Raw genomic sequence first — 25,605 nt, 5'->3', positions numbered from 1 at the left:
TGTCCAACCTAAATCTCCCTTGCTGCAGTTTAAGCCCATTGCTTCTTGTTCTATCATTGCAGGCTAAGGTGAACAAGTTTTCTCCCTCCTCCTGATGACACCCTTTTAGATACCTGAAAACTGATATCAGGTCCCCTCTCAGTCTTCTCTTTTCCAAACTAAATAAACCCAATTCCTTCAGCCTTCCTTCATAGGTCATGTTCTCAAGACCTTTAATCATTCTTGTTGCTCTTCTCTGGACCCTCTCCAATTTCTCCACATCTTTCTTGAAATGTGGTGCCCAGAACTGGACACAATACTCCAGTTGAGGCCTAACCAGCGCAGAGTAAAGCGGAAGAATGACTTCTCGTGTCTTGTTTACAACACACCTGTTAATGCATCCCAGAATCATGTTTGCTTTTTTTGCAACAGTATCACACTGTTCACTCATATTAAGCTTGTGGTCCACTATGACCCCTAGATCTCTTTCTGCCATACTCCTTCCTAGACAGTCTCTTCCCATTCTGTATGTGTGAAACTGATTGTTCCTTCCTAAGTGGAGTACTTTGCATTTATCTTTATTGAACTTCATCCTGTTTACCTCAGACCATTTCTCCAATTTGTCCAGATCATTTTGAATTTTGACCCTGTCCTCCAGAGCAGTTGCAATCCCTCCCAGTTTGGTATCGTCCGCAAACTTAATAAGCGTACTTTCTATGCCAACATCTAAATCGTTGATGAAGATATTGAACAGAACCGGTCCCAAAACAGACCCCTGCGGAACCCCACTTGTTATACCTTTCCAGCAGGATTGGGAGCCATTAACAACTACTCTCTGAGTACGGTTATCCAGCCAGTTATGCACCCACCTTATAGTAGCCCCATCTAAATTGTACTTTCCTAGCTTATCTATAAGAATATCATGCGAAACTGTATCAAATGCCTTACTAAAGTCTAGGTATATCACATCCACCGCTTCTCCCTTATCCACCAGGCTCGTTATCCTATCAAAGAATGCTATCAGATTAGTTTGACACGATTTGTTCACACAAATCTCCTTGGTTGTCTGACACCCTGTGTGGATGAGGGGAGAGATGGAAACCCAAGCGCCAATGGTGGAAAACAAAAGTTGATTCAGGCAAAACAAAAGTTGATTCAGGCAAAATGAAACATAATGAATTCCTCAAAGCCTTTGCTGAGGCTATATTGCAAGCCAAGAGAATCTTCCTATTGAGGCCTAATGAGGCTGCCAAATCTCACCCCAGGAGTTATCCTGGTTTTATATATTCCCTGGGTAAACCACTTAATTAATTCTGAATACCTTCAATATGCATCAGAGCTGAGAACCAAGCACTATGAAGAACTATCACACACATTCAGGAAGGTGTTTCAAACAGCTTTGGTCCACTTTGCCTATACTCTCTAACCAACAGCCAACCTGCATTCACAGAGTTCAGTACTTTCACTCATCAAGAAGTTCTGGAAATCCTAAAGGATACTCAATCCAAGATTTGTGACTCTGACTCTTGCCTTCCTGACTTGTGAACCAGAGTCACAAACAACTGGTGCCATTCCTTACAATAGGCAATACATCATTCAAAGAAGGAAAGTTCCCTTCCTCCTTCTATCACTCAGTACTCTGATGAACACTGAAGAAACCCACCCTGGATACTTCAGTCCTTGTCAACTACAGCCCAGCATCAAACCTCCCATTACTGAGCAAGTTCACAGAAAAACTCACAAAAAACCAAATACAAGCTTATCTAACTGGAACTCACATTCTAGATTCAGCACAATCTGGATTCAGGTCAGGACATGGAAACGAAACTGCCTGGAATTGATAGATGACGTCCTTCTGTCAATGGACAGTGGACGGATATCCACTCTCATCCTGTCATGGTATAACCCCTACTCTGAGCCTTAGCGTCCAAAAGATGGGGTACCAGCATGAATCCCTCTAAGATTAATTACCAGCTTAGATCTTGTAGTGCTGCCACCAACCAGGACTTGCACTGCCTGCTACACTCTGGTCCCCCCAAAACCTTCCCAGGGGACCCCAAGACCCAGACCCTGGATCTTACACAAGGAAAGTAAACCCTTTCCCCCACCATTGCCTCTCCCAGGCTTTCCTTCCCTGGGTTACCTTGGAAGATCACTGTGATTCAAACTCCATGAATCTTAAAACAGAGAGGGATGCACCTTCCCCCCTCCTCTTTTCTCCTTCCCAAGAGGTAATACAGATTCAAGCTCCGTGAATCTAAAACAGAGGAATTCTACCTTCTCCCCTCCCTTCTCTCTCCTTGTCTCCCACCAATAACCTGGTGAGTACAGACTCAATTCCCTTGAGCCTCAACAAGGGGAAAAAATCAATCAGGTTTTAAAAAAGAAAAGCTTTTAATAAAAGAGAGAAAAAAGTAAAAGGTGTCTTTGTAATTAAGATGGTAAAGGTTACAGGGTCTTTCAGCTTATAGACACTAGAGAGAAGCCTTCCCCCCAGCACAAATACAAATTAAAATCCTTCCAGCAAAATACACATTTGCAAATAAAGAAAACAATCAAAAAGACTAAACCACCCTTCTACTTGTATTTACTATGTGAACAGAAAATTAGAGAGCCTGTAGGTATATCTGGTCATTCTCAGAATCCAGAGAGAACAACTGACAAACAAACAACACAAAACAAAGACTTCCCTCCACCGAGATTTGAAAGTATCTTGTCTTCTGTTTGGTCCTCTGGTCAGGTGGTCCAGGTTCACTGCTTGTAACTCTTTACAGGCAAAAGAGACATTAACCCTTAACTATCTGTTTATGACACACCCTCCTGGACTTCTCTACAGAATTCAACACTGCTGACCATGAGATTCTGCTGTTTCACCTGAGAGAGGTGACTGGGATCCAGAGTATGCATTAACATGGTCTGAGTTCTTGCTGAAGTGACCAATGAGCAGTGATGGGAAACTGCACTTCCATCACTAGACCTTTCAGTTGTGGATTTCCACACGGATCAATTCTTTCTTTCTGGTCCTTTTCAGTATGTACATGCAGCCACCATGTGAGCTAATTGGACAATGTGGATGAAAATGCCACACACAACCACATCACTGCTACCAAATATGGCCTTGGATGAGATCACTGCAAGGATGCAGTTGGCTGAAACTGAATCAGAGCAAGACAGAAGTGATGTTGGTGGGAAAAGGAAAGAATTCTGAAGAGCTTACAGCTGTGGTGCAGTGTCTATTGGTTGAAGATAGCACAATGGGTTCATTTAGATCCTACTCTAGCAGTACTCTAAGATTCCTCATTGACACTGAGCTCTCACATAGCAGCATGCATGAGTAACACTTTCTGCCATCACCTTTTGGCTAGGAAACTCTGCCCCATTCTAGCAGACAAAGACCTGACCTTGGTTATTCATGCTCTTGTCACCTCATAACTGGATTACAGCAATGCAGTATTCCTGGGCATGAATCCTAAGAAAACTCCAATTAGTTCAGAATGCTGCAGCAGATCTTCTGAGCAACACAAGTTACTGCAAACATAAGAAACCTATCCCCTGCTCTCTAATGAGATGGTTGAGTTCAGGATCCTGACAAAAGGAAGAAAAGAGTAGCAGAATATGGACTCTGGACTTCAGAAAAGCAGACTTTGACTCTCTCGGGGAACTGATGGGCAGGATCCCCTGGGAAGCTAATAGGAGAGGGAAAGGAGTCCAGGAGAGCTGACTGTATTTTAAAGAAGCCTCATTGAGGGTGTAGGAACAAACTGTCCTGATGTGCTGAAAGAATAGCAAATATGGCAAGTGACCAGCTTGGCTTAACAGAGAAATCTTCAGTGAGCTAAAACACAAAAAGGAAGCTTACAAGAAGTGGAAACTTGGACAGATGACTGGTGAGGAGTATAAAAATTTTGCTCGAGCATGCAGGGGTGTAATCAGTAAGGCCAAAGCACAATTGGAGATGCAGCTAGCAAGGGATGTGAAGGGTAACAAGAAGGGTTTCTACAGGTATGTTAGCAAGAAGGAGAAGGTCAGGGAAAGTGTGGGACCTGTACTGAATGGGGGAGGCAACCTATTGACAGATGATGTGGAAAAAGTTGAAGTATTCAATGCTTTTTTTGCCTCAGTCTTTACAGACAAGGTCAGCGCCAATACTGCTGTATTGGGCTTCAGAGTATGGGGAGGAGATGAGCAACCTTCAGTGGTGAAAAAATAGGTTAAGGACTATTTAGAAAATCTGGACATGCACAAATCCATGGGGCCGGATGCAATGCATCCAACGGTGTTGAGGGAGTTGGCTGATGTGATTGCAGAGCTATCGGCCATTATCTTTGAAAACTTGTGGCTATTGGGGAAGGTCCTGGGTGGTTGGAAAAAGGCAAATATAGTGCCCATCTTTAAAAAAGAGAAGAAGGAGAATCTGGGAAACTACAGACCAGTCAGCCTCACCTCAGTCCCCAGAAAATATCATGGACCTCAAGAATCAGGCCCTCAAGAAATCTATTTTGAAGCACTTGGAGGAGAGGAAGGTGATTAGGAACAGTCAACATGAATTCACCAAGGGCAAGTCATGCCTGACCAACCTGATTTTCTTCTAGGATGAGATAACTGGCTCTGTGGATATGGGGGAAGTGGTGGACGTGACATACTTTGACTTTAGCATAGCTTTTGATACAGTCTCCCACAGTATTCTTGCAAGCAAGTTAAAGAAGTATGGATGAGATAAATGGACTATAAGATGGATAGAAAGCTGGCTAGATTGTTGGGCTCAATGGGTAGTGATCAATGGCTTGATGTCTAGTTGGCTGCCGGTATCAAGCAGAGTTGCTGATGGGTCGGTTTTGGGGCTGGTTTTGTTCAACATCTTAATAATGATCAGGATGATGGGATGGAGCACACCCTCAGCAAGTTTGTGGATGACACAAAGTTGAGGGATGAGGTAGATATGCTGGAGGGTAGGAATAGGGTCCAGCATGACCTGGACAAATTGGAGGATTGGGCCAAAAGAAATCTGATGAGGTTCAACAAGAAAAAGTGCAGAGTCCTGCACTTAGGACAGAAGAACCCCAGGCATGGCTATAGGCTGGGAACTGACTGGCTAAGCAGCAGCTCAACAGAAAAGGACCTGTAGATTGCAGTGATGAGAAGCTGTATATCAGTCAACAGTGTGCCCTTGTTGCCAAGAAGGCTAACGGCATACTGGGCTGCATTGTCAGCAGATCGAGGGAAGTGATTATTCCCCTCTGTTCGGCACTGGTAAGGCCACATCCAGAGTATTGTGTCCGGTGTTGGATTATAGAAAGGATGTGGACACATTGGAGTGAATCCGGTGGACAGCAATGAAAATGATTAGTGGGCTGGAGCACATGACTTATGAGGAGAGGCTGAGGGGACTGGGGTTATTTAGTCTGCAGAAGAGAAAAGTGAGGGGGAGGAGATAGCTCAGTGGTTTGAGCATTGGCCTGCTAAACCCAGGCTTGTGAGTTTAATCCTTGAGGGGGCCATTTAGGGATCTGGGGCAAAAATCTGCACTGGCATGGGTTACCTAGGGAGGTGGTAGAGTCTCCATCCTTGGAGGTTTTTAAGGCCCTGTTTGAAAAGCCCTGGCTGGGATATTTAGTTGGGGCTGGTCCTGCTTTGAACAGCGAATTGGAGTAGATGACCTCCTCAGGTGTCTTCCAACCCAAATCTTTTATGATTCTATACTCTGGCTTCCATTAGAATTACAAATCAGGTTCAAGGTCTCAGTCCTTATCTTCAAAGCATTCCATGACCTGGGCCATGGATATCGGAGAGTATGTCTACATAAACTGCGGCAGTGAGCCTCCCAGCCTGGGTTGACAGGCTCAGAATAGCAAGACTTACACTAGTGCTCTAAAAACAGCTGTATACAGAGAGCTTTGAAGTTGCAGTTCAGGCTGGAACTCAGGCTCTGAAGCCTAGGGAGGATCAGGGGGCTTCAGAACCCAAACTCCAGCCCAAGCTGCAATGTCAAAGCACTGTCTACACAGCTATTTTTAGAGGGCTAGAATCATACTTGTTAGCCCTAATCTGTGAACCCAGACTGGGAGGCTCATTGCCACAGGATGTGTAGACATCATGTAAAAGGCCATCTAAAGCTCCATGATGAAGAATGTGGTCAACAATTAATACTCCTCTGACACAATGGAACTCTCAACAATAAGAGTAAAGCTTGTATGTGCAGGTGACACATCTCTCTCTGAGGATAGTCCAAGACTGTGTAATGAAAGTCCCCAGAAACTAAGGACCATCACAAAGCTCACCAACTTCCATTCCATTTCTTTGAACTTGCCTTCTCTTACGTAAACACATAGCAATAGAAGCAGTAAAGAATCCTGTGGCACCTTATAGACTAACAGACGTTTTGGAGCATGAGCTTTCGTGGGTGAATACCCACTTCGTCAGATGCATCTGACAAAGTGGGTATTCACCCACGAAAGCTCATGCTCCAAAATGTCTATTAGTCTATAAGGTGCCACAGGATTCTTTGCTGCTTTTACAGATCCAGACTAACACGCCTACCCCTCTGATACATAGCAATAGCTATATTTTTATTAAAAAAATAAAAGACACACTATCAAAAGAAGGCACTCCACTGCACATGCTCCTCCCCCTGGAGAGAGGATGAGAATAAACAACACATGACAGATGTGTAGTCATATTGCTTAATGCACTATTAGAAGGTGCTCAGATATAACAGTGATGAGCGCAGTATGAAAACCTGAACAGAATAGAATAGACTACACATTGTACCCTGAGCTAGACTTTCAGCTGTTATCTTTAGTAGCTGATGCATTACCACATGCATCAGTGTACCACTGGTACACAAATTATTTGAAGTTTACTCTGGGCAGCCAACTCACACCTATTTCAGGTACATTTCATTTCCTTCAGTATAATCTAAAACAATTTTAGACTTGGGTCCTGATCCTGCAAACACTTTCACACATCAGTCACTTTTTTCTTTTTTAACTTGACTACTTATGTGAGCAGAGTCACTTGTGTGTGTAAGTGTTCGCCAAGTCAGACGCTCAAGAAAGCATTGGGAGACTGAGAATTATACATTAGATATGGAATCAAGGATAAAAGATCAATTTTGTAACATTCGCCATCACCCATGAACCAAAGTAGATTGTGGTTGCTCCATTTGCAAATTCACTCCTCTTTATTAGTATAGCACTTCTACATTCTGTGATGTAATGCCTTCTGGGGACAGAGGTCCTCTAATTGTGACTTCACTGGGATGAAATGCAGTGGTTGAAGGAAATCAGGAAAAGGCAGAATTACAAAACCCCTCTGCTTAAATAGTTTAAACTATAACAGATTTATAAGTATCTTTAGTATCAATTCCTAAAGGAATCATAAAATTAGTGCTGAGAAGTTGGTTCTTCTATCGTTTTTAATGAGGAGAAATGCACTATGCATACTCTAAAGAGCCCCATGGAAAAAAAAAATCAAACCCTGATGCATTACTCAGAAATACTAACATTTTTTAATTCAAATGAAGCATCTAGAAAAAGATGTGAAAGGACTAAACCATTTGATTTTTCAGTTTCCATATGCCACCTTTTTGGCCACAATGTTAGGTGGGGTTAGTTTGATTTTTTGGGGGTCTCTCTATACATTTTTTCTGAATTATTTTTAATTTGGCTTAATTAAAGCATAGTTTTGAGTATTTGCTGTAGTGAGTATGAATTTCTTGCATAGTGAATTCCTGCTTGATATATATTCCTTGCTAAGTAAGACTTTTTCCAGTTCTCCTTTATACAAACATATTCAAAGATTTTTACAGATTAGTTACTCTAATGAGTGTGCAACAATTTCTGCATACAGTGTGTTGCTATTTAAACAAACTAATTGATACACTTATATTCCAAAAAAGTGAAATAAACACTAGCAACCAGTGCTGATATCCCACACAAGGCTCTATGAATATGGAAGTCCTAAATTAAGGGTCAAATCCTGGTCTCATTGATTTCTCTCCCCCTCCCACATCTCCACTGTACTGGAGTGTTTCCTTTGAGCTCAAAGGAGTTAGGATTTCACCTTAGTGGCGTATGTTGCATTTAGGTTCTTGTATGTGCAGTCTGCATTAATGAGAATTTTAAGCAATAACACTCAGGTCACACCTATTTTTTCCTGTATGAAGCCATGAAAAAAATGGAACTGTTCATCTGATTTCATCATCACATCTCAGAGAAAAGGGGGGGAAATAAAGAGGAAAAAGAGTGAAGTCTTTAAAAAAATCCTTTTGCTTTGAACAATCTAAGGCATTACTGAATAGATTCAAGCTACAAAACACTCCAATGATAATAGATATTCAGATTCAAATTCTGGACTTGAGCTACTGTAAAGATAAGGCAATTTGGATTCTGCTCTCCTCAGGTCTAACCCATAGTTCAGGAGTCCTGAAAGCCATAGCTTTGGTTCAGACTCATCTAACATTACATAGATAACACTGGTCTACAATTTTTGAGAAGTCGTCTGCTTCAGAGATAAAATGTGCTATTTATTATGTATTTTGATGTGCTGAATTCAAATATGACAATTAAAACAACTGATTGGCTACTGTTTCTAAGATATTTAAGTTTTTACATTTTATGTCTATGTATATTGTGTAGATAGTAGAGTTTTAATCATAAGTTGTAAACCTAGGTCTTTTCATGTGTTTATGGTTGCTTTACATGATAATATTTCACCTGTCCTGTTTATGTAACACTTTAAAAACCAGCAAAAGGGTTATATAACTAAAATTTATTATGAAACAAAAGGTAAAAACTATATGTACATAGTTTAGTCCTATTCAGTGTCTACTTGGCGCTTCTTGGCTTGTCTCTTGTATTCATTAAATGGAGCATCTCTTGTCACTGTCCAGCAATAGTTTGCAAGCATTGATGGGCTCCATTTGCCCTAATAGCCTGCCAGGAGATTCCACTGCTGTAGTCTGGAGCCCAACAGCTCTGCCTTACTCTTGGGTAGTTCCAAATCCCTGACAAGGTCATTCAGTTCACCTTGTGTTATGAGGTGTGGTTCAGAGGAGGAGGATGGGAGAAAATGTGGGTCCTGTGACATTGATGGTTCAGGACCAGAAGCTTCATCCTCTTCCTCTTCCTCATCTGACTCAAGTGAGAATGATTCTGGTGCATCAGGAATCGGCAGTCTTTCTCCGTGGGGTACTGGGCGTATAGCTGAGGGAATGTTTGGATAATGCACAGTCCACTTTTTCTTCTTTGACACACCTTTCCCAACTGGAGGCACCATGCAGAAGTAACAATTGCTGGTATGATATGTTGGCTCTCTCCAAATCATTGGCACTGCAAAAGGCATAGATGTCCTTTTCCTGTTCAACCACTGGCGAAGATTTGTTGCACAAGTGTTGCAGCATATGTATGGGGCCCACCTCTTGTCCTGATCTCCAATTTTGCAGCCAAAAGAAAGGTGATAGGCTTTCTTAACCATCGTGGTTATACTGCGCTTTTGGGATGCAAAAGTCACTTCACCACAAACATTGCAGAAGTTATGTGCACTCTTCACCAAGTACGAGGCATCTCTGCTCAGTTTGGCTAAACAGAAATGTGTCCCTTTGCAAAATCAAACACTGACAAATAAGAGAGCATGACACTGTATGATTTCTAGAGCTGATATAGGGCAATTGGTTCAGCAGAATGATGTAAGCTTCATTATGATTGCATCATCCATGACTTCTAGGAATAACATGATGCAATTCATATCATGTATGACTCAATACCAGCTTCAGATTGCATCATTCATTGTTTTGCCTCAAAAGCAAGTACTGTCCAAACCCAGTCATAGATTTATTCATAGAACCAGTCAAAGATGTATTTTAGTCATTTCTGGTTTAAATTGAGATCCCTTCCCTTTATAACTCACTTATCCTCCACCATTCCCAAGTCAAGGGTCGTATATACTGACCCGATAGCATATCTTGAAAACTAGAGCCAATCAACAATTTTAAGCATCATTTTCGTTCTCAGGGACCCAGAATTAGTAAAGTTGGACTACATTTATTTCAGAAGCATTTTGGCTGTAGAGCAGTGTAATAGATGATTATTTTAAAACATTATATTTACATTCACAACTACAATTAGCACTACTGCTACTCTAAGCTACTCTACATGTCATAGAATGAACAATGGTCAAGATCTCTCCCTGAATCAAGTAGCATTATGTAAAGTCAAATGAAATTAATGTACCTTTTTGGCTTGGAAGTACCTAAAATACTGAAAAGTAGATAACCAAAACTGGATAATTGGTGAACTGGGCACTCACAGTGTTAAGTATCTGTACTATAAATACTTTAAATTTTCATAAAGTATTATAAAAGCAAAGAAACAAAGCACAAATCCAATGAAACTATAAAACTCGTGTTCATAATATGAAATATTTTATGTACTTTAGCAAATTTAAATAATTTTAAGTAAATAAAGCTTTTAAAAATATTAATAATACAGTTTGCCCAGCTACCAAAATTTATCCTGTAGAAGAAAACTGTAAATGGATGCCTCAGGAACATTTTAATTACATTTAGCTCCAAACAAACTTTTCACCAAAATAGCAAAATTCAAAAATGTGAAAACTGGCCACGTACTAAATATTAGCACCGTTCAAAATTCCCAAAGCTGCAGATGGATTTTCCAACATGAAACCCTTTTGTATATATAGCAACCCTAATAGTAGTACAAAGCACCTAACAGACACAAAAGCATGTTCAACTACAGAATCTTGTAGTTTGTAAAATCACTCCAAATTTGTACTTCACAAACAGATGCTAATCTCAACTCTCCAGTGCTGGCAAGTGGTTTTTGTTGAACAATTGGAGAGCAGACTGCTCCTAAGGGAAAAAGCAAGAATTACTTGTACTTTCACTGATAGCCAAAATAAGCTATTTAGGTCAGTTTTACATGTGGAGATTAATGCTGTTCACAGGAGACCTTTAACTCCAGTGCAGGATATTACAGACTAAATTAATAGTGACTAGTCATTAATCAGAAATATTTGGGACACAAAACTTAACTTTGATTTTTAGATTTCTTGGTTAACACATTCCTTTGAGGTTTTACACAGTATTTTTATGCAACATTATTAATGATGATTATTATTATTGTAATTTTACCAGGTAATGCTTCTAGACATTTCAACACTAGACATTTGTCCTGATGAAGTATCCAGATATAATTCAGAAACAGTCAATGTAGCTTCAAGCCAAAAACCAAGACAAAATGATTGCAAAACAATCATTTTCCTGATGTTTGGAATTTACAAGATTATGGGCTTTATTAGTACCATTTTAAAGGATGTCAATCATGTACAGTATGTGCCTACTTCTAAATTGCATTACATATTATATGGCATTCTATATTTTATTAGGGTTTCGCTTTTGATCATTTGCTATATGCTGCAGTCTCCAACCAAAAAAATCTTGCAAAAGATTTGCTGCGTCAGATTGTGTTTCACTATGCTGATAAGAGATAGCAGAGTTTTGGATTATGCAAGTAAATTTCAGATAAGAATCCAAACTTCTGGATGCTTAACCAAACCAAACTCAAATTTGAAACCTTTTGAGGTTCATTCACTAATAGCAGAAATCACAGGCTTCTCTACCCTTCTCTCCATTCAAAATTGTGTGGGAATTTACCTTTATTATTGATCTTTATGAAGATTAAGGTGTTGATCTTGATAAGAAATCATTTAGCAGTCTGAAGTAGGAAGTTGCAGTACATTCAGGCTGCACTTTTTATGATTAACAAAGGATTAAATTTACACCAATGGAGAGAGGTTGCTCAGACCCCTATGAACCACATATTAAAAGCATGAAAAGAATCACCCATGATGAATTAAAAAAAAAAGTTTATTCCTCTCAGCAGGTTAAGATTCCAAGAAAAAACACTTTATTAAAGTGAGGTTAATGTTGGAAAGACCAGATCAGTATGAATACATTTATAGAAACTCAAACATTAGAAAGTATAAGGAGTACTTGTGGCACCTTAGAGACTAACAAATTTATTTGAGCATAAGCTTTTGTGGGCTAAACACCACTTCATCGGACGCATGCAGTGGAAAATACAGTAGGAAGATATATATACACAGAAAACATGAACAAATGGGTGTTGCCATACTAACTATAATAAAAGTAAACAATTAAGTGGGCTATTATCAGCAGGAGAAAAAAAAATTGGAGTGATAATCAGGATGGCTGATTTCCAACAGTTGACAAGAAGGTGTGAGTAACAATTGGGAGAAAATAGCATAGGGAAATAGTTTTTACTTTGTGTAATGACCCATCCACTCCCAGTCTTTATTCAAGCCTAATTTAATGGTGTCCAGTTTGCAAATTAATTCCAATTCTGCAGTTTCTCGTGGTATAGTGAAGCATACCATTTCAGGGTATAAATAGAATTAGGTGGTTGAGGGACCGGGGAAGGATAGTTTAGCTCACTAGCTCACTCTGACCTACCTTTTAGAATATAGGCTTGTTTGTCAGCCTGAGATAGAATTTTGGGTTTGATCTTTTGATACCTTATTTCTTATGCTAATAAGACAACGTGCGTGTTGCTTCTGCCTAGTCAGATGGATTTGTTAGTACAATGGGAATAGATAAGGGATAGAGCAGTTAAATTGAGCGGCTAACAGGGGAGTTTCAGTGGGAGTTTCCAGGGGGAGGTTACAGGGGAGACCAAGGCAGAGAAACCAGGAAGGCAGACTAGGGAAGAGGCAGGGGTCTGCCAGCAGCCCAACGCTTGTTGGTGGCCTGCGGTGTGGTGTGAGGCGTGGATTGCCAGGCACAGAGTTGGAGCGCTACGATGGAGGCGGAGGTAGCAGGTGCAGACACACTGAGGATGACCAGATGCGGTAGCTGCGGCATGTACATGGTCTTAGAGGGAGCACCTGAAAGGAGTTTCATCTGCATGAAGTCCCGCCTGATAGAGCTGCTGGAGGAAAAGGTAAGGGGACTGGAGATGCAAGTGGAAACTCTGGCTGAGTTTAGAAGGGGATTTGAGCAGATGATGGAACACAGACATGATGAGGCACAGGGAACAAGCTCAGACGAGCAGATAGAAGCAGGACCAAAGGACTCTGAGGAGGGGCTGCTGGGTGAGGAAAGTGGACGGTGGAAGCATGTGACTAGGAGAACCAGGCAGAGGAAAAGACGGGCCAGCGATGGAGAAATAGAACTCAGGAACAGGTTTGCTGAGTTGGGAAATGAAGATGGAGCACAGCAGGCTGCTGAAGGACAAAGGGCGAGGAAGAAGAGGCGAGCAGCTAGCCCTGCAGAAGGAGGGGAGAAGTCAATGGAGGCGACACCAAGTATGAGCCCTAGGAGGACTGTAAGGGCGAATACAAATCGAAAGGAATTGCGACCACCTGCTGTGGGGGATAGACCGCAGAATCGCACTGTCACCAGGAAAAGGCAAGTCTACGTGATTGGAGACTGTTTACTGAGAACAGTAGATAGGCCTGTAACTAGACCTGATCGGGAGAACAGAAGGGTGTGCTGTCTGCCAGGGGCTAAGATACAGGATGTGGACCTGAGGCTGAATACGATCTTAGTGGGAGCGGGAAAGAATCCGTTGATTATCCTTCATGTGGGAACGAATGATATGGCTAGTTACTCGCTGGACTGTATCAAGGAGTACTATGCCAGACTGGGGAAGAGGCTCAAAGACATCGAGGCTCAGGTGATCTTCAGTGGGATTCTGCCGGTTCCTAGAGTGGGGCGACGAAGGAGTGACAAGATTATGGCGATCAACAGATGGCTTAGGGAGTGGTGTTATAAGGAGGGCTTTGGGATGTACGGTCACTGGGAAGCGTTTACAGATAGACGACTGTTCGCTCAGGATAGACTTCATCTAAGCAAGGAGGGAAATAGAATTCTAGGATGGAGGCTCGCCGACCTCATCAAGAGAGCTTTAAACTAGGAAGTTGGGGGAGATGGTTGGGAGATGTTCGGGAGATCTCCACGCCGGAATATAACCTGGAGAGGAAAGTAAACAAAGTGAGAGGAGATACCCTTGCGGTCCCAAGATTTGATCCAAGGAGGAATAGTGGAGTAGAAACCAGAGTAACGGGTGATGCTGGTGGTAAAAGGTCTCTGCACGACGGGGGAAAGAATGTCACTGATGCCAAACGCCGAAAATTAAAAGTTCTGTACACTAATGCGAGGAGCCTAGGTAACAAGATGGAGGAACTGGAGTTACTGGTGCAGGAAGTGAAACCGGATATTATAGGGATAACTGAAACCTGGTGGAATAGTACTCATGACTGGAGCACGGTTATTGAAGGCTATATGCTATTTAGAAAAGACAGGAAGAAAGGCAAAGGTGGTGGAGTAGCCTTGTACATCAATGATGAAATTAACTGTAGCGAAATAAGAAGCGATGGAATGGATAAGACAGAGTCTGTCTGGGCAAAAATCACACTGGGTAAAAAAGCAACTAGAGCTTCCCCTGAGATAGTGCTTGGCGTGTGCTACAGACCGCCGGGATTTGATTGGGATATGGATAGAGACCTCTTTAATGTCTTTAATGAAGTAAACACAAAGGGGAAATGTGTGATTATGGGGGACTTCAACTTCCCAGATATAGACTGGAGGACGAGTACTTGCAAGAGTAATAGGGGTCAGATTTTTCTGGATGTGATAGTGGATGGATTTCTTCATCAAGTAGTTGAAGTACCTACGAGAGGAGATGCCATTTTAGATTTGGTGTTGGTGAGCAGTGAGGACCTCGTAGAAGAAATGGTGGTAGGGGACAACCTTGGTTCGAGTGATCATGAGCTGATTCAGTTCAAACTAGATGGAAGGATAAACAAATGTAGATCTGGGATTAGTGTTTTTGACTTCTCGAGGGCTAATTTTAAAGAGTTAAGGAAATTAGTTAGGGAAGTGGATTGGACGGAGGAATTAGTGGATTTAAATGCGGAGGAGGCCTGGAATTACTTTAAGTCGCAGCTGCGGAGACTGTCGGAAGCCTGCATTCCGAGAAAGGGGGAAAAAAACATGGACAGGAGTTGTAGGCCAAACTGGATGAGCAAGCAACTCAGAGAGGGGATTAGACAAAAGCAGAAAGCTTACAGGGAGTGGAAGAAAGGCAGGATCAGTAAGGAAAGCTACCTTGGTGAGGTCAGAACATGTAGGGATAAAGTGAGGAAGGCTAAAAGCCGCACTGAACTGGACCTTGCAAAGGGAATCAAAACCAACAGTAAAAGGTTCTACAGCCACATAAATAAGAAGAAAACAAAGAAAGAAGAAGTGGGGCCGCTATACACTGAGGATGGAATGGAGGTTAAGGATAACCTAGGCATGGCCCAACATCTAAACAAGTACTTTGCTTCAGTTTTTAATAAGACTAGTGAGGAACCTTGCGATGATGGAGGGATGATAAACAGGAATGTGGATATGGAAGTGGATATTACCGCAACTGAGGTAGAGGCCGTACTTGAACAGCTCGATGGGACGAAGTCGGAGGGCCCGGACAATCTCCATCTGAGGATATTAAAGGAACTAGCGCGTGAAATTGCGAGCCCGTTAGCGAGAATTTTTAAGCAATCGATAAACTCGGGGGTTGTGCCGTATGACTGGAGGATTGCTAATGTAGTTCCTATTTTTAAGAAAGGGAATAAAAGTGATCCGGGTAATTATAGGCCTGTTAGCTTGACGTCTGTAGTATGCAAGGTCTTGGAAAAAATTTTAAGGGAGAAAGTAGTTAAGGACATAGAGGTCAATGGTAATTGGGACGAATTGCAACACGGATTTAGTAAAGGTAGATCGTGTCAAACCAATCTGATCTCCTTCTTTGAGAAGATGACGGATTACTTAGATAAAGGAAATGCGGTAGATATAATTTACCTAGATTTCAGTAAGGCGTTCGACACGGTTCCACACGGGGAACTGTTAGTCAAATTGGAAAAGATGGGAATGAATATGAAAGTTGTAAGGTGGATAAGGAACTGGTTAAAGGGGAGACTCCAGAGGGTCGTATTGAAAGGTGAATTGTCAGGCTGGAAGGAGGTCACTAGTGGAGTCCCTCAAGGATCGGTTTTGGGACCGATCTTATTTAACCTTTTTATTACTGACCTTGGCACAAAGAGTGGGAATGTGCTAATAAAGTTTGTGGATGACACAAAGCTGGGGGGTATTGCTAACACGGAGAAGGACAGGGATACTATTCAGGAAGATCTGAACCACCTTGTAAACTGGAGTAATAGAAATAGGATGAAATACAATAGTGAAAAGTGCAAGGTTATGCATTTAGGAATTAATAATAAGAATTTTGGATATACGTTGGGGGCGCATAAGTTGGAAGCGACGGAGGAGGAGAAGGACCTTGGGGTACTGGTTGATAGCAGGATGACTATGAGTCGCCAATGTGATACGGCTGTTAAAAAAGCAAATGCGATTTTGGGATGCATCAGGCGGGGTATTTCCTGCAAGGATAAGGAGGTGTTAGTACCATTATACAAGGCATTGGTGAGACCCCATCTGGAATACTGTGTGCAGTTCTGGTGTCCCTTGTTCAAGAAGGATGAATTCAAACTGGAACAGGTTCAGAGACGGGCTACAAGGATGATCCGAGGAATGGAAAAACTGCCTTATGAAAGGAGACTCAAAGAGCTTGGCTTGTTTAGCCTGGCCAAAAGAAGGCTGCGGGGGGATATGCTTGCTCTATATAAATATATCAGAGGGGTTAACGTTAGGGAGGGAGAGGAATTATTTAAGTTTAGTACTAATGTAGGCACGAGGACGAATGGGTATAAACTGGATATTAGGAAGTTTAGACTTGAAATTAGACGAAGGTTTCTAACCATTAGGGGAGTGAAGTTCTGGAACGGCCTTCCGAGGGAAGTAGTGGGGGCAAAAGACTTTCCTGGCTTTAAGACAAAGCTTGATAAGTATATGGAGGGGATGTTATGATAGGATTGTTAATTTGGGCAATTGATCTTGGATTACCACCAGATAGGTCTGCTCAATGGTCTGCGGGGAGATGTTGGATGGGATGGGAACTGAGTTACTGCAGAGAATTCCTTCTTGGGTGCTGGCTGGTGTATCTTGCCCACATGCTCAGGGTTTAGCTGATCACCATATTTGGGGTCGGGAAGGAATTTTCCTCCAGGGCGGATTGGCAGGGGCCCTGGAGGTTTTTCGCCTTCCCCTGCAGCGTGGGGCATGGGTCGCTTGCTGGTGGTTTCTCTGCAGCTTGAGGTCTTCAAACCAATTTTGAGGATTTCAATAACTCGGTCCTGGGATAGGGGTTGTTATAAAATTGGATGGGTGGGGTTCTGCGGCCTGCCTTGTGCAGGAGGTCAGACTAGATGATCAGATTGGTCCCTTCTGACCTATGAGTCTATGAGTCTATGAGAGTGTCTGAGTGTAATGAAGTGGGAATGTTCTTAATGTTTTCTCTGAATACTGAGTGGGTGCCTGTGACACAGTAGGGAGTGGGGAGTATTGACCTGGGAAATATGGAGGGGGTTTTACTGGGACTGTCTGCATTGAGGATGGGAAACTTTCCTTGAGGGAAGATTCCTGAGCATGCAACATAAGAACCCAGGAGGGGGGTTGGAGATCAGGTGATTCCTGGCCCGGAAAAGAAACAAAGGCAGAGGAGGGGCTGGAGAGTTTCAGTTTTGGGGCTGGCTGGGAGAATGGACGGGAGGTCAGATAGACCTCCTGGCCTCCCCTGGCCCCTGTTTATGCCTACAAGCTCTGGTTTGGACTGTGTTCCCGTCATCTAATAAACCTTCTGTTCTACTGTCTGGCTGAGAGTCACGGTGAATCGCAGGAAGCTGAGGGTGCAGGGCCTTGTCTCCCCCAAATTCTGTGACACTGAGCACACGTTAAGATTGTCTCAACCTCTATCTCAAGGCAAGGTCAAGCAACCAGTCAGGCAGAGCAAGGGGGGATTGGGGAGGAAAAGGTATAAAACACTAAATGACCAAAGGAATGCCTGTCATTGACTTTAGCACAACCTCACTCCTCACCCCTCCCATGGGATATGAAAGGGGTGGGACTGTCGGAGTCATTGCAGGTATATTTGGGCCTACTAAGAAGGAGGAGGTAGAAATGGGAATAGGGAGGAGGGAATGGGGAACTGGGACACAGGCAAGGCTCTGTGGTGTCAGAGCTGGGAAGGGGGATATGGGGTAAATGCTCTGCGGCATCAGATCTGGGAACGAAACACAGGGAAACAGACTCTGCCAGCAGGTAGAGCTGTGGATATGCTTGTTTGGAACTAACCCCAGTAAACATTACATTGCTTACACTTCTGACTTCTGGTCTTTAGCTTTCTGTCTGTGTGACAAGAACCAGGGGAGGGGGTGAAGGGAAAGTCCTTTAACACTACTTATGATCTTTGTCTTAATGTAGATGCAGGTTACCATCTATTACCTCTACTTAGCTGGTTAAGATTTGCCTTAGTTTACACTGCAACTTGACAAGTACTTAAGCATAAAGATGTTTGGGTCTACAAATAGCCTGTGAAATACTCTTAACTCCTAATTCTGTACTCCTGTACGGACCCTTAGTGATTCCAATCTCCCATATTCATTTTTGTTCCCTTTTCCACTATTTTGTTAAAGGTGTTACTGCCGTGTCAAGGATATTTCATGAGATCTTTAAGAAGATCAACCCCTATGTCTCACACTTTGAATGGCCACTGCATTTCTACACAAGCGGAGTATCAAAAATGGTAATACAGATTTTGAAAATTAGATTTTTTGTCTTTCTTGTTGATTGTATTTGACAATAAAAAAGTTGGAGTTAGCACAACTACTGTGCAATCAAGAGTAAATTATTGTTGTTTTTGTAATTACTGCTTAAATTAAATACTATTTTAAGATGGGGAAAAGGTATTTCTGAGATTCTGATTTTCTCAGGGTATAAGGTAGTTTGAGTACCTTCAACATTCATTTCCATATTTCCAAACTGTCTCCCACTTTCTGTTTTTATTATAGTAATTTGTTCTAAAACTAACTCTGATGAACAGTACATAAATATGCTACAACCTGCTATTATTCTAAATATTAATAATAATATACATATTATAATAATATTCAGAAATAAAAGGCTAATTGCTGGTGCTTCCTGTTCACAAGTACCCAGTGCAAGTAATCATGCAACAAGTGGACTGTTTCCCTGATCAAACAAAACTGGAAGTGGGTTAGGAGAAGGCATCTCCTAAAGGAGGTGGGGAATGGGACTGTGGCTTCTGAAGTTTGTAGAGTGTGGAGACAATACTCTCTTCCCCTACCTGGTGGAACAGATAGGAGGGATGACCTTTTCCAGATGAGTTATTGCCAGATAGTTTCCAGATGTGCTATTAATAAAGTTGTGATCTAGTTAAATCATATTCCTGATGTCTTGCCTTTCTTTCTGTGGTGTCCAAGCCAAAGGTAGTTGATAGTGCATGCTCAATGTGCCTGAGAGGAGTTAGGGTTGCCCAGTGACTGGTTCTCGACCGTAACACCCTGTTGAAAAGGAATCCTGGCCGCTCCGGTCAGCATTGCTGACCAGACTGTTAAAAATCTGGTGGTGGTGCAGAGGGGCTAAGGCAGGCTCCTTGCCTGCCGTGACTCTGCACAGCTCCCGGAAGCAGTGACATGTTCCAGCTCCTACTCATAGGGTCATCCAGGGGACTCCGCAGGCTGGCCCCACCACAAGCACTGACTCTGCAGCTCCCATTGGTCAGAAACTGCAGTGAGATGGGATAGCATGCAGAACCACTTGCCTGCACCTCTGCTTAGGAGCCAGGGATGGGACATGCCGCTGCTTCTGGGAGCTGCCTGATATAAGCACCACCTAGAGCTTGCACCTCTGACCCCCCTTCCATGCCCCAACCCCTGCCCCAGCTCTGATCCCCCTCCCACCCTACAAACCCCTCATCCCCAGTCCCCACCCCAGAGTGTGCACCCCCAGCCAGATCTCTCACACACCCCTGCACTCCAGCCTCCTGCCCCAGCCCAGATCCCCCTCCCACACTCTGAATCTATCAGCCCCAACCCAGAGCCCCCTCCCGTATCACCAAATCCCTCATCCCTGTCCCCACACCAGAGCCCCTCATGCACCCTGAACCCCTCATTTCTGGCCCCACCCCAGAATGTGCTCCCCCAGCCCAGAGCCAATACTCCCTACCAAACACCAATTCCGAGTCCCCTCCCATACTCTGAACCCTCAGCTTCACCCCTGAACCCCAATCCTCCTCCTGCACCTAAAAGTCCTCATCCCTGGCCCTACCCCAGAGCCCGCACTCCCAGGAGCCTCTCACATCCCAACCCTCCTGCCTCATCCTGGAGCCCCCTCCCACACCCTGAACTCCTCATTTCTGGCTCCACCCCAGAGACCAAACCCCCCAGCTGGAGCCTTCACTCCTTCCCACACCCCAACCCCTTGAGCCAGCCTGGTGAAAATGAGCAAGTGAGTGAGGGTGGGGAGAGCGAGTGACGGAGTGGAGGATGGAGTGAGTGGGGGAAAGGCCTCAGAGACGGGGTGGGGCCTCAGGGGAGGGGTAAGAGAGGGGTGGGGCAAGGGTGTTCAGTTTTATGTGAGTAGAAAGTTGGCAACCCTACGAGGAGTTCATACTAATAGCAGAGAGTGCTGCTAGCATTGAACCACTATGAAAATAAGCACCTTTAAAAATTGCTTCAGTTTTAATAATGCTAGATGTTAAATAATAAAAGGTAACTTTTAAATATATATTAAAATGATGATGATTTTTTTCCTTTAACAGCATTGTTATGTCATTCAGGTGCATTGCATGAAAATCGTTTTCATTCATTTTAATTGAGTACTAGAACAGAGGCACTTTTTATTTATGTATTTATTTATATAATTTCTGATTAGACTAGTTAAGAAGTACTTTTCTCATTAACAAGACCAATTTCTGTGGAAGATTTAATAAAATACATTGTAATATAAATGGACCATTAATCTCCTTCCACTGAAGCTTGACCTTTAGGAATTCTTTACACCTCTCTTTTAGAAACAATATGTTAGAAACAGTGTTAGGAACTTTTTGTGTGTTTTAAAAGAAAAGAAAAAAAGCCCCAATTCATCATTAATTCAGTTTTATAGGAAAAAAATACTTTTTAGACCAACAAGGGAGAATATGCTGTTGGACCATAGAAGCAATTTTTACTGATGGACTAATCAAGAGATTAGTTCAGATAAGGAAGAAAAATGTGGCTTCTTACTCAAACAGCTATCTGAAATGTTTTGGTCGTTCAGAGAGTGCTGGAAATCATGCCAGACCAGGTTATTTCATCATCATTTTTTTTACTATTGCCTGCTTTCAATTTCTCTGACAATACTACAAGTATACCATTTTTTTCTGCAGAATTTTGGCAATTGAACATACAGTTCTGGGTTAGACCACCAAATGGATAATGTGGGAGAAAAACAATAACAACAGCAACAACAACAACAAAACAAGGAAAAAAAATAACTAACTAACTTTTTCTGTCCTTTTTCTGTTTCAGTTAATGTTTTATTCAAAATTGTGGCTGAAGTTTCAATCTATTTTTATGAGCTGCTTTGCCAATCCTCAACAAATTGTCTACTGTGAAAACATCTGTTCTGTACTGTTCCACACAAGAGCACTATATTTAGAATAAAACCAGGCACTACAGGAACACCTGTTTATTTAAAGAATAAGAGAGAAAAAGACAAGACAATTATTTTAAAATGCCTCCTAATATTGTAAGCTATTATTGACAGAAGAACAGGTTAAACTTTGGATCTGAGTCTTATAGTAGACTTTCAGTTTAGCATGCCTGAATTATTTGGGATATAAATCAATGTATGACAACATTAAAAGTCATCTGAAATGTTAAAAATATCCACTGTAATCTGAAATCCTAGGATTTTGTTTGTATAACAGATAACTTCAGTGAATTCAGGAAGTTCTGAGCTGGCGGGGACTATTTGGGAAATCAGTTCTGATTTCTTAGAGGTATGTGGGATTTTATTTGAGGATGAAGGTGTTGTCTAAGAATTTTAATTAAATAATGCAGTCTCAAAAGCCTAATATGATTTTAATAGACAAATTAATGTTCACTTTCCTGTTATTCTAAAACACAATAATAATGATACAAAATTATCTATTTAAAAAGCACCTCTCCCACTTAAAAGTACTCAGGGTGCCGAACAATAATCATAAAAGCTATTTCCAATTAACTAATAAAAAGAACACACCAAATTCCATAAAACTACAAATATTTGGGTAAACAAAAAACAATATGAACAGAACAATAGAACAGCAACCGTGATAGTAATTTAAAAAGTGAAGAGAAAAGAAATGAAACAGATTTCAGGACCAATGAAGTTCCACACCATAGGGGCTACCACAACCAAAGCACCACTGCTTACTGACTTTCAGGGGCAATGGCAGAATCCCTTAAGCACAAGGTGGTATGTGAGCACAAAAACCCAGCAGGTGAGGGCTTAAGGAGGAGGTCTTGAATACAACCAGGGCCAGTCCCATTCAGAACTTTTAAAAATCAAATCAAAGGCTAATTTAAACTGACTTCACCATTAATATGCAACCAATGTAAAGAACACAAAAGCGAGCTGAATATAATTACAGTAGCTCAAATCCATGAGGAATTGTGCAGCTGCATTCTCAACAAGGTGCAAGCAGAATATCAGTCGTACTTATAAGTCCAGTACAGCGGGAATTACAAATGCCTGACTCCTATAAATTGGAAGAAGGAATATTTTCACATGGACAGCATAAAAAATAATGTTTTTGCTCCCCAACCTTTACAGTTGCCTCTAAAAACATCTCACCCATCTTCTTCTTTAAGTGAAAGAAAACCAACCACTATCTATGCTTCTCCTAAAACAGCCTGTAGCTCTACAATATTAATTTCAGCTGGGTTTCTCAGCATGGGAAGAGACTCTGACATTCAGACTTGAATGTCAGCTGTTTCAATCTCTCTGTGATACCGGAGTCAAATGGATAAGTGGCAGAATTTTTAAGGCCGGAATCCTGCCAATGCGTAATGTATTTACTTAATTTTAAACATGTGAATCATCTCCCTGAAGTCAATTGGACTAGTCATGTGATTTAAGTCAAACAATGCTAAACTTTAGCAGGATAAGGACCTTCAGTTTAAAGACAGTTATTCAACACAGTTTCAATCTCACCATTGCAGCCTTACGGCATTAGCATGCTTTTTGTATAGATGCTTAAGTAATTAATTAATATAGTTCCTGTAGGCTGGTTAGACAAGACAAGCCATTATTACTTCAGATTAATTTATGGTCACTCCTCCCAATTTGTATGTGGAATTGACATTTTCAGGTTAATCCTTTCACTTTCATCCACAACTATTTAGTCTTTTGAAAAATGCCTTTTCCATAACCAGGCACTTCACAAAGTATTCATTCTATTTCTTAGAACTTTGAGAAATCAAAGATATGATTAATCCTAAAAATCAGAGACAAAAAGCCACTAGCTAGCCATTAATAATTACACTCTTTTTGAATTAATCTCATCAATATAGTACATTTAGCAAGGAGAGCGACAAAAAGCAAAAAAAAATAAAATCATTTTTCCCCAATGATATTTCTGAAAGCAACATTAGTCAGGAAGGCTGTTTTGCAGAGTTATTTTGGACTATACTCCCCTGACTTTTCATGGGACTGAGAGAAGAACCATACACACTATCATATATTCATGGGTACTTATGTGACATTATGCATGAAAGCAATGCCTCCGGAAATCAATATTTCAAGGAATTGCATTACAACTGTAGGGGTGCGTGTGCATGTATTTCAACACTTTAAAGTCCCTTAACCAGCAATTCCCAATCTCACCATTTTTACATTTATTAAAATGAAGGGCCACTAAATACTGCTAGTGTCAGGCATAGCATGGACAAGCACAGTACAAAACTCTCTGCCAATGAACGTCAGTCCTAATTTGGAAGACTTCTACTTCTCCTATCTGAGATCTCTCCTCAACAGTATCTCTTTAACATTATTCGGTGCTGCCTTTTTTTTTTTTTTTTAGTCAACAAATGTCTGCCACTTGTCCAGGCTAAACCACCAAACCCAATTCCATTTGTGTCCACAGATGAAATGCTAGAACATCTGTCAACCCATTAGACAATTTGTTTGCCTTTAGACACCGCTCACCATAATTCTAAACTGCATGTTACATCCCAAGACCCACACTGGTCAGACTGAGAAAAGGAGAAAGATGCTCACTCTACTGATGAATTCCTTTACATTGTCCTGGGTAAGATAGGTCATTCCAAACCCTCTTAAATTGTTGCATATTAGAATAACTGGACACTTTTATATTAACTTCTCACTGTCTGTTGGCTGATTTGTCGGCATCACAAGTATTTATAATTACAAAATGTCATTGTGGATTTATAGTTAAACCCCAAAGCAAAAGAAGCCATGTAGAGGAATTGGATTAAAGTGCAATAAACTCTGCACTTATAATTTTACACTGAATCTTAATTACTCACTGAATCATAAATATGTATATTAGATAAACATGTTGTAAAAGTAAAAGTACATATATATGATTTAAATCCCTGTGACTCAGAGATCAATATTAGGATGATACACCAAACTTAACTAACATTGTCTATACATTGAGAATCCTGTAATACACATGTTATAAGTGTTCATTAACCAATGATTATTATTCATAATAATAATATTCTTATAGCAATTGTGCAACACATTTTTTATTGAACCCAGGCATAGTGGTGGCAAAACACTAATGTTCTTTCATGTCTTTCAGGTAAACTTTAATATCATCATCAATCATTAACACAAAGGATGACATCAGCACAATTTACTGAACAGCATGACATGATTGCTACTTACCTAGCTGGGTCTCCTGAATCATCAGCTTACTTTCCAAAGGGTACAAAAGCTTTGGTGGTTTATCTGTTAGTGGTGCTGGGGGAAAAAAAGCATACAAATATAATTATTCTGATTATTACATATTATACAATAGTGTTTGATCTTTACCTATGCCAGCTGAGATCTCTTAATTTGTGTGCATTTTTAATTAAATAATGTACTTCCAGATGTTATGATGGGTACGTTGTTTTCTAACTGTAAAATAATACATCACTTATAAATAGCATTTTTCATACTCAAGGTACTATTTAGAGTTTGTCATAAATTTTTCTGACCAAAAATATTTGTCTTTTTCAAACTTTTCACAAACATTTATCAACATCAGACATTTTCTGTTTTTCAGAAAAAATCCATGACAATTTTATAGATGTTTAATAATTATTTTAATGAAAATTGTGTGTGAGAACATATTTGTTTACTGAAACCACAATTTTCAGTAAGCAAAGATGTTTGATAATGATTTTCAACACAATTTTGACAAAAATGTCAATTAGAACATTAATAAAAAGATCAATGACACTTTTAAGCAAAGTCAGAAAATGGGTCAGTTCTTGAAATCTGTGAAATGGAAATAGTTTACAAGTGTCAAGATTGTCCACAAAAGTGTTCTTCCATTTTTAGTCTTCCCTAGTACTACCTTAGAGCAGTTAGACTTATATTTAGGCATTTTCAAGATATGCAGTAAGGTCTGATTCTGTAAGTTTCTATAAATC

General features: G+C 41.1%; 1 protein-coding gene across 2 annotated transcripts in view; it reads right to left on the bottom strand.

Annotated features, from left to right (window-relative positions):
- IL1RAPL1 (interleukin 1 receptor accessory protein like 1) overlaps positions 1–25,605 on the bottom strand; it is a 1,148,381-nt gene that overhangs the window by 218,793 nt on the left and 903,983 nt on the right. For both annotated transcript variants that reach the window (XM_030575237.1, XM_030575247.1), the window contains exon 6: positions 24,854–24,928. In XM_030575237.1, coding sequence (XP_030431097.1) covers positions 24,854–24,928 — 75 coding nt within the window. The remainder of the gene's footprint in view (positions 1–24,853; positions 24,929–25,605) is intronic.

Source organism: Gopherus evgoodei, chromosome 1 (assembly GCF_007399415.2).
Source record: "Gopherus evgoodei ecotype Sinaloan lineage chromosome 1, rGopEvg1_v1.p, whole genome shotgun sequence".
In the NCBI taxonomy this organism is placed as follows: Eukaryota; Metazoa; Chordata; order Testudines; family Testudinidae; genus Gopherus; species Gopherus evgoodei.
This window is presented reverse-complemented; position numbering and strand designations above follow the sequence as displayed.